Here is a 10,363-nt window from a genome sequence, read left to right as displayed (position 1 = left end):
AATATATATAATAATAATATAATATATATAATAATAATATAATATATATATATATATATATATATGATGATATGATATATGATTCAAGAGCAACATGTTAAATTGTAGCAGAGAAAGAACACCGCCGGAAGAGATGCTAACTTCTATGTGTTCAGAAATGTGTTCTTCATTTTGTCAAGCCGCTTGACTACTTCTTTCATGGTTATCCTTAATTCTGGCTTTTCATTTGTGCAGTCTAAAGCCAATTCTATCATGGAGGCTATGCACATTTCACTTTTGGAAGTGATCTGTTCTTTCTTAGGAAAAAGATTGGCATCCACAACGTCCATCATAGTCCCCCGAAATGCCTGTGTTATCAATTTCCTCAAGTCAAGATTTTCATTGCATATCTCCTCATCGGTTGGTCTTCTTTTTGACAAAACCTCCATCAACATGATGCCGTAACTATAAACATCACCACTAGTGGACACTATTCCATCCAAGCCATATTCTTAGAAAAGAATGAAATGAAATAAAAAAAATTACTCAATTGAAATATAACATGAATAATTATGTACTAACAGACACTTGCTTTTATTGAGTTCTAGATTTTGGAAGGGCTAAATTATGATTTGTGAAAATAGAAAAGAAACAGTCAATATAAGTGAGATAGAAAGAGACTATTATACCTGGTGCAATATATCCAAGAGTGCCTAATGTCTCGGTATGTGCCATGAATTTGCTTGTAGCTAAAATTTTAGAGATGCCAAAATCACCAACATGAGCCACCATAGCTTCATCCAAAAGAACGTTGGCTGGCTTTAGGTCGCAATGAACAATCGGAGTATCATGACCATGATGCAGATATTCAATTGCCATAGCCACATCAAGCATTATGGTGACTCTTTGAAGAAGGTTCAAGTGGTGATCTTCTCTGTACAACCAATTATCAAGACTACTGTTGGGCATATATTGCAGAACAAAGGCTCTTATATAGTCACTAGAACAAGTAGTAATCACCGGAACAAGATTTCTGTGCCTGATATTTCTCATCACTTCGCATTCGGTATCAAACCTTTTGCATACTTCCTCACTTTGCAAATCCAGAACCTTTATAGCCACCAAAATTCCACTAGATAATGTGCCTTTGTATACAGAGCCAGAACCTCCCACACCAATTAAATTTGATTCATCAAAATTATTTGTTGCTCGTTGAATCTCATGATAAGAAATCAATTGATATGTCCTTATCTCCGGAACCTTTTCAACATCTCTGGACTTTCCTTTCTTCTTTCGTTTCATTATCCAAGCTGACACCAACAAGAGTATCAGAAAGGATGAAACAACCACTGGAATAACAATTTTCAGCACAAGCTCCTTAGACTTTGATTGTTTTCCATGACTACTGATAGGGCAAGCAGGAACCTCCAATTTGCGCATTCCACATAGACCTTTGTTTCCGAGAAATGATTGCAAAGTAGAATTTACAAACACACCACCATTGGGTATTTCACCTTCTAATTCATTAAATGAAACATTAATGCTTTTAAGGGTGAGTTTTTCTAATGACTTAGGAATAGTACCTGACAAGGCATTTAAAGACAAATTCAAGAATTCCAAGCTTATCAAGTTGGCAAAGGATAATGGAATTGAGCCTGTAAATGAATTGTTTGATAGGTCAAGGGACTGCAGGTTTTGGAGTTCCCCCAATCTGCTTGGTATCATGCCTGAGAAATGGTTACCTGAAAGATCTAGTTTTACAATGGCTTTCAGTTCTCCAATATCTGATGGAACTTCTCCCTCTATAGAATTTTGTGACACGTTTAGAAAGAGAAGACCACTCATTTTCCAAAGACTCAACGGAAATTTTGATGAAAATTTATTAGAACCCAAATAAAGATGTTGTAGCATGCTAAGATTTCCTATACATGCTGGAATTAACCCAAAGAGCTTATTACCTTCCAGATTTAATCGTCCCAAATGAGATAAATTGCATACCGCCTCTGGAATATGTCCCTGCAATTTATTGTTATTTAGATACATCCCTTGGAGTTGTTTAAGCTTACCAAACTCAGGAGGAATATTTCCCATAAAGCTGTTATCTTGAAAGAATAAGGTTATAAAACCGCTCATGTTGCCTATACTTGTGGGGATGAGTCCATTGATGTGAGCATTGCTCATTTCAAAGAATTCAATAGTAGATGAAAGATTACCTATTGAATTGGGCAGAACACTATTCAACGGATTGTAACCCACATCTAGATATTGCAACATCCTACAGTCTGCCAAAGATTGGAAGAATGGCAACTCATGTTCACTGGTAAGTTGATTATCATGTAGGAAAAGAAGTCGCAGATCACGAAGGTTTCCCAAATTAGTTGGAATACTTCCACTGAAGAAGTTGGTTGCTAGCCCCAACCTTTCAAGCTTGGAAGCATTTGTGATATGCGGAGGAATTTCCCCTTCTAGCTCATTGCCAGACAAATGAAGTTCTAAGAGGTTCGGAAGATGAAGACCAGTAGAGGTTGGAATTCTCCCTGAGAGTTTGTTCGAAGTTAACGCAATGTATTCCAAAGAAGTTATATTAAAAATAGCCTCCGGAATCTGACCTATAAGATTATAAACTTCTTCAAAATCTAATTCTATCAAATTTGATAGCTTCCCCAATTCTGGTGGAATTGGCCCCTCCAAGCTATTGGTTTCACAGTAAAGATTTCGCAGAGTGGAAATATTTCCCAATGAAGTGGGAATAGTCCCTGTTATTGGATTATTACCAATATAAAACTCCTCGAGCTTCGATAAACAACCAATAATTTTGGGTATTTCTCCAGTTATGTTGTTGGAAGATATTGACAGTATTTTAAGCTGTATGAGTTGGCAGATGTTAGAAGGAATGCGACCAGAAATTTGGTTGCGAGTTAAACTTAAACGCTCCAAATTTGATAAAAATATTCCTTCATCAAGCAAGAGAGGACCAGAAAGGCTATTCCTTCCCAGAGTTAGGGAACGTAATGACGAGATATTAAAAAGTGATGTAGGAATGGAACCTGTTACTTGATTATCAACCAAGGACAAAACTGCAAGTTGGCTCAGATTACCGATCTCCTTAGGAATGTTGCCGTTGATTCTATTATAAGACAAGCTAAAGTTCATCAACTTTGTGGCATTTCCAACAGAAGGAGGGATTATACCTGTGAGGCTATTGTTCCTGAGATTTAAGACTCTAAGTTCAGGTACATACCATGGCCCTTTCCACATTTCACCACCGAGTTTATTGAAGGCCAATGAAATGATTTGAACTCTCGGGTGTTGAAATAGACTTGTTGGTATACTTCCTTGGAGCTCATTGTTTTGAAAATCAATCACTTGCAAGCGAGGCAAGTGGCCAAGTCCATAAGGGATGCCACCATAGAATGAGTTATTCTCGAGATTGAGAACACTGAGAAAGGACAAATTAGCCAAAGACGGGGAAATTGTGCCTTGAAGTTGCAAATTAGGAAGAGTCAAGGCTACAACCCTTTGCCTTTTTGAACTGCACGTGACACCGAACCAAGAACAAAAAGACGCGGTCTTGGTCCAATTATTGGCCAAAAAATGATTGGGAGTTGTAATAAGATTTTGGAAAGCTAGTAGAGCTTGTTGGTCAGTCTCATTTGAGAAAGCAATTGATATAGAAAATTGAATTAGAAAGAGAAGAATCAATAAGAAAATGTGCTTCTCCATGATGTTGCTATGCACTTGATTTGTGTAGTTGCCAATGTTACTGCATTATATAGAACCACTTCATATGAATTGTTGTGTTTACACCAAACTATGTAAATTTATCTATTGACTAAGTACTAAAAGTGTCGATGCAAATACATATCATGTAACTATTTAACTCATGATAAATATCTGATACAAATAAGTTTTTTATAACTTGCATCATTAGTCAATAGGCACAGGTATCAACTTTAGAAAAACAAGTTAAAGAGCGAGTTAATGTATTTATAACATAAATCTTAATTATAAATGGCATTTCATTGATTAGTCAACTTTAGAAAAACAAGATGAAGGAATTGATTGATCAGATACAAGTCAAAAGAAGGAGGGGGAAAATACACCTTCATAGTTGACAAAACTTGCATTCATTATTTACATAAAACCAAAGAAAAGTCATTAACTTTCGTTAAGTTTAAATGTCTACTTGTACACACTCAAAATTGAAGGACATAGATATCGATCGGGATCAAGTTAATAAACACATTTATATATAATGTCAATTATATTTAATAACATTAAGATGTAAACTTAAACTAAATAATAATTAACTTACTATAACCAATTAAATTACACCAAGTATTAAAAATTTATTATATTATTATGGATGCATCTAACTTAAATTCACATTAATGTGGCTCAGACAAAAGTCAATAGAAATCCAGACAAAGTCAAGAGAAATCCAGATGAGTTGAGGAAAAGTGTGACCTATGTCATCATCACAACCCCACTTGCATTTATCATCTTTGGACCAACTAACCAGAAACAGATATCACCCATTTTAAGTTGAATTATAGTACTCCCTCCGTTGAGGGAAACCTTGGTGTAATTGATAAAGTTATTGTGATATGATCAGGAGATCACGAGTTCAAACTATGGAAACTACTTCCTACATAAATAATAAAATTAGGTAATTAAGGCTGCATACAATAGACTTTATGATTTGGTCTTTCCTCAAACTGCACGCATAACAATTAATAGGAGCTTTATATAATATTCCCTCTATTATATATTAGTTCTCAAAGGTTACTAAAATATACTTGTCCCAAAATATTTGGTCATTTTATAAAATCAAGTTTAAATTAATTATTCTTTTCCCATTTTACCCTTAGTATTTTGTGTGTTGTCAAAAATAGGCAATATTAATTGCATAGCATAGAAATTATTAATTTGAAGAATTCATAGTAGTGAAATTTATTTAAGAGAGATAAGTGTAAAGTAGAGTATTCAAAGCCTTGACCTTTGATGATGCAATCTTCTCATTCTCTTTTGTCAATTCGAGTTTAGACTATAGATTTTCCATTTTATTTCTCTGTTGAATTGGCAATTTCCTTTTAGTTAAAATTGTTACTATAACAGGGAACGGAACACTCTGAAGTACAAAAAACACATGACTCCAACTAGTACATACGACTTTATAATTGACCGACTTTGTTTGATCCCAAATTTTGTGGATTTATTAGTGATGACCTAGTGAATGATGCTCTTTGGCTCTTCAAAACTAACGCTACTTTTTTGAAGTTTTGAGGTTACAAAAGAGGAATTCATGATTATCTAAATTTTTCGTGTGTTTTTGTCCATGAACTTTCTGAAATATGTTGACCGACTCCGTTCGACACCAAATTTTGTAGGCTCATTTGAAACGACCTAGTGAATGATACTTATTGTTTCTCAAGGAATTGTCGTCGCTTTTTTAGAGTTTGTAGGTCACGAATTAGGAATTCAGGTTTAATTACCTATTTGTGTGTATTAGTCCATGAATTTTTGAGAAAATGACGAACTGACTCCGTTTGACCACAAATTTTATGGCTACATTTGTGACGACCTAGTGAACGATACTCTTTGCTTTTACAGGACTGATGTCACTTATTTTGAAGTTTTGGAATCACAAAACAGGAATTTAGGATTATCTAAGCTCTTCATGTATATAATTAGTCCATTACTTTTCCGAAATTTGTTTGACCAACTCTGTTTCACCTCAAATTCTGTGCGTCCATCTATGACGACCTAGTGAACGATACACATTGCCTCTACAGGACTGATATATGCCAATTTTTTGGAGTTTCGAACGACAAAATATGAATTCAGGATTATCTATGATTTTCATGTGTATCAATCCAAGAATTTTCTGGAGTATGACTATCTGACTGTGTTTGACTCTAAATTTTGTGGGTCTATATGTGACGACTGACAACCTAGTGAATGATACTCTGTCTCTGTAGAACAGACGCCATTTTTTAACAAAATTTCTAGGTCATAAAAATATGAATTCGAAATGATCTAAACTTTACGTGTGTACAAGTCTATGAATTTTTTGGAAATGTATGACATACTCAGTTTGACACCAAATTTTATGGGTCAATTCGAAACAACCTAGTGAACAATACTCATTGTTTCTCAAGGACCGACGTCTCTTTTTGGAGTTTTTGGGTCACAAAATAAGTTATCTCAACTTTTCATATGTATTAATCTATGAATTTTCTGAAATATGACTAATTGATTTCATTTAACCCCGAAATTTTTCGGTCTATTTGTGACGACCTAATGAGCGATACTCCTTGTTTCTACATGGCCAATATCAATTTTTTAGAATGTCAGGGTCACGAAATAGGAATTTAGGATTATCTAAGTTTTATGTGTGTATTAATTCATGATTTTTTTCGCAATATACCTGACTGGCTCAACTTTTGTCATGACTCAATTTATGATCAAGCTGTGATCGGCACCCGATGTCTTAACTGAACCGAGTGAACCATCTTGGCTTTCTATTATATTCTTATTCAATTAAATTTGTGCAACTCAATGCAATTCTTTGTAAAGTAAATATAATATTTGGATCTCAAATTCAAGTAAACATTCTGAAAATTTGTATTAATTGTGTTTATGAAATTTCTTATCATTGTACAATATTTATGCATCATAAGAATGCATAAGCCAAATTTTAAGACTGTCTATAAATCCTCTAAATTGAAGATAATATCAACATAAAAGGAATAATTGAAATATGAATATATGTGTCTCCACCAAAAGCAAGAAGTGGAGCTACCAAAGCATGGAAAGTATTAGCCTGTAGTCTGCTCATCTGCAAAATTGGGCCCTCCGTTGTACCTAGGGGTGGCAAAATCAAACCCAACTTGTCCAACCCGTTTATGTTAGGGCGGGTTATTGACCCGCCCATAAATGAGTTCAACCCATTTCAATCAAATCTGTTTCAACCCATTAAAAGTTGGGTTGATGTGTAACTCGAATTGGCTCATGAGAAATCTAGTCAAAATATTTTTAAAAACTTTTTTTCAATTTGATATGTTATATATGGTCTTAATAAAGAAAAAATATAATTTTATTAGGTACTAAAATAATTTAAAAGACCAAGTAAAACAATTAAGCTTGGTAAAAATTGGGTTGGGTTGGGTCTTGACCAGTTATGTAACCCATTTTGACCCAAGCAGATTTGGGTTGGGTTAGATAATTGACCCGATTATTGTCTTAATCCATTATGATCCGCCCAAATTTAACTCAACCTGCTCAATTGTCATCCTTAGTTATACAACAAACCAACGCAAGTTCGTTCACTAAAGTTTAAACGAAGTTTAAATAAACATGTATGAAAAAACATAACCTCTGAAATAGGACGGTTCATAAACCTCATCATGTAAATAATATTTTATGGGTCTATTTGGAACGATCTAGTGAACAATACCCACTAGTTCTCAAGAAACAACATCACTTTTTTAGAATTTTCGGGTCACGAAGCATGAATTAACGATTATCTCAGTTTCTCGTATGTACTAAAAACTATGAATTTTCCGAAATAGGACTGACCGACTCTGTTTGACCCCAAATTTTGTGAGTCTATTCATGATGACCTAGTGAGCGATACTCTTTGTCTCACTTTTTTTTGAGTTTCAGGGTCACAAATATGGAATTTAAGATTATCTAAATTTTTCATGTATATTAATCCATGAATTTTCTAGAATATGTCAAACCAACTCTATTTGACCCCAAATTTTATGAATTCATTCTAAACAACCGATAAACGATACTCATTGTCTTTGCAGGACTGACACCGCTGTTTTTGGAGTTTTGGGTTAGGTTTCAAAGTTCTAAAGGACAAGGTCACGGGTTGGGTCTCCAACAAACAAAATGATGGCAATAATATCTCATCACATGTGGAGAGATTTTAGTTGATTTAGTTTGACACAAGGGCAATTTGCTTTTTCATCATGAAAATAAGAGAAAAATAAATCAGTACTTTTCTTGTAAGGTTCTTGTTGCATTCTAAAAATGAAATTTCAATTTCGAAACCTCAATTCTAATGAAGGATTGAAAGAGATATATACCTAATTTGTGTTTATTGTGAAAGTGTAACAAATTAAATAGATGCATTGTAGCTTTAGTTTAAATTTAATTGCATATTCAAAAGTTAACATAGTAACAAAACACTTGTGCACACTTTACAAAATAGGACAAACATATTATTATCATCAAAAGCATACTCAACAGCCAAACAAAGATAATTAACACAGATAGGAGTTCATCTCCGATAGACATCGGAGTAGATCTCCACTAAAACAGACAAAGAACACCCTAAATTAAAACACATTACTTTGCGTCTAGACGCATAAGCAATAACTAAGAACATAGTGCAGCTAGTTTCTCCGATCGATCCTTCAAAGCGCTGCTACAAGTGGAGTAGTGGCAACTGATTTTGGAATCCACACTAGATCATTACTTGATGTGAAAAAGTGACAGATAGGTGATGTTCCTGGTAATACACCGAGCGATCGGAAAGATTCATGAGATGGATTCCATTCAGAAGTATCCAAATGACATATAACCATCGCTTCCACTAGTCGATCACCATTTGCTTCATTAATTTTCCCTAATGAAACCTTGAACACCTTGATTTTATTGTCAATTGTGTGATGACAGTAGAAAACCGCGTAAGGACTAGACAATAGATGACACGCCACCATTTTAGGAGTGGTAATTTGTTGTGGAGTGTCTAAAATTGTATAACGACGAAGCAGGGGAGAAATATCATGAGTTGTTATCGTTGTCAGAGCTTTGATTTGGGTATTTTCTCCAATGATTCCTTGCACGAAATCCAGCATTGCCTCCGCGGATGTGGCACAGTACTTTCCCTCTCCTTTTATAGGCAAATCTTCGCATATTTTCAATGTATTTTCCATGGATTTAACTTGTGAAAATGGAATGGAATCAACTGCTTTTTTCGGAAAAGAAGTTAGATTTCTTCGTGTTTGAAAAGAGAGAGTCATTATTTTCCCTATTTTTAGATCATCCATAAGGAAGAAAAATGAATCATGTTTCTTCACATGCTTATCATTGCCCTGTTTATACCAACTACGAAATGGATCTCTTAAACTGGAAATCTTTTTCTCCTCATTGCCCTGTTTATACGAACTACGATAGATATTTCCTAAACTGGAAATCTCTTTCTCATCATTGCCATGTTTATACCAACTACGAAATGGATCTCCTAAACTGGAAATCTTTTTCTCATCATTGCCCTGTTTATACGAACTACGAAAGATATTTCCTAAATCTGAAATCTTTTTTTCACCATTCCCCTGTTTATACCAACTACGAAACATGTCCCCTAAACCTGAAATCTCTTGTTGATGATTGTCATCTACTCCCTGTTTCGATTTATAATAATCGAACGTGTATCCGGAACCGTAAATCTTTTTTAATGCTTGCTCATGATTGTCATCAGAATTTCCTTCAACAATTTTTCTAGCTTCTGTTCCATAAGCAACCTGACATATATATAATTAATCAGAGTTTTTATATAATAAGTAGCTAATTGTATTTAAGATGGAGGAGAATATTGAAATTACCAGCAGAATTAGGGAGACAAGTACACAAAAACCAAGCTTAACATCCATTGATTTTCTGTTGAGTTCTTAAGAAATTCTACTGAAATAAGAGGTGTATATATACTACTAGAAGAGAAGTAAACTCACTAAAGAAAAAGAATCAAAATTGTTACTCGTTGTTTGATATGACACGGAGTTTAAGAAAAAAAGAAACATTTTTTAAAATTTTGAACTAAAATAAGTCATATGTGTTTGTGTGGCTATAAATAATCTCGTTAAGGATAAAATTGATAATTTAAAATTAAATTATTAATCTCTCTATCTCAGCATATATGATTTATTTTCCTCTTTAGTTAGTCCAAAAGAATGACAAATTTCTTTATTAAATAATAATTCAATTTTAAAATGCTTATTTTGCTCTTAATGAAGTGATTTGCAGCCGCACAAATATCTATCACAATGTCCAAAGTCACACAATCTAATCAAACAATTAATCACAATACGATTCTAAAAATAATAGAGAAAAGACATAAAGTCGCCATTGAAGTTGTTTCGAATTTTCAAAAAAACATCTTAACTTTGCGAGTGTCCTAGTACCCCACGAAACTATATATCTAAATCCACAATAAATATACCTTTTTGACTAATTTTAACATCACTTGTGTTGTCACAAAATATAGGCGTGTGAAGGACTCTTGATACAGCTTCATACCAACATAAAATTGCCATGTGGCACTCCCAATTTGACTTATTTTGAAAAAATATAAAAACTCATGTATTAATTT

At 33.9% G+C, this 10,363-nt stretch overlaps 2 protein-coding genes across 3 annotated transcripts; both read right to left on the bottom strand.

Annotated features, from left to right (window-relative positions):
- Positions 1–79: 79 nt before the first annotated feature.
- On the bottom strand, positions 80–3,861 carry LOC102586695 (probable LRR receptor-like serine/threonine-protein kinase At3g47570). Its single transcript, XM_006346672.2, has 2 exons — positions 669–3,861; positions 80–490 (listed from the first exon to the last, which is right to left on the bottom strand). The coding sequence occupies exons 1-2, from the start codon at positions 3,700–3,702 to the stop codon at positions 144–146; spliced, it is 3,381 nt and encodes a 1,126-aa protein (XP_006346734.1). The 5' UTR covers positions 3,703–3,861; the 3' UTR covers positions 80–143.
- Positions 3,862–8,189: 4,328 nt separating this feature from the next.
- LOC102586370 (BURP domain-containing protein 17-like) lies at positions 8,190–9,694 on the bottom strand. 2 transcript variants are annotated; one of them, XM_015308496.1, is made up of 3 exons: positions 9,600–9,694; positions 8,369–9,518; positions 8,190–8,276 (listed from the first exon to the last, which is right to left on the bottom strand). In XM_015308496.1, the coding sequence occupies exons 1-2, from the start codon at positions 9,645–9,647 to the stop codon at positions 8,409–8,411; spliced, it is 1,158 nt and encodes a 385-aa protein (XP_015163982.1). In that variant the 5' UTR covers positions 9,648–9,694; the 3' UTR covers positions 8,190–8,276; positions 8,369–8,408. The 2 variants fall into 2 exon arrangements, with proteins under 2 accessions (XP_015163982.1, XP_006346733.1); XM_006346671.2 differs by having other exon boundaries at positions 8,190–9,518.
- Positions 9,695–10,363: the final 669 nt, after the last annotated feature.

The sequence above is a fragment of the Solanum tuberosum genome, unplaced genomic scaffold (genome assembly GCF_000226075.1).
Source record: "Solanum tuberosum cultivar DM 1-3 516 R44 unplaced genomic scaffold, SolTub_3.0 scf00086, whole genome shotgun sequence".
In the NCBI taxonomy this organism is placed as follows: Eukaryota; Viridiplantae; Streptophyta; class Magnoliopsida; order Solanales; family Solanaceae; genus Solanum; species Solanum tuberosum.
Note: the sequence above shows the minus strand (reverse complement) of the source record. Positions and strands in the feature narration are given on the sequence as shown.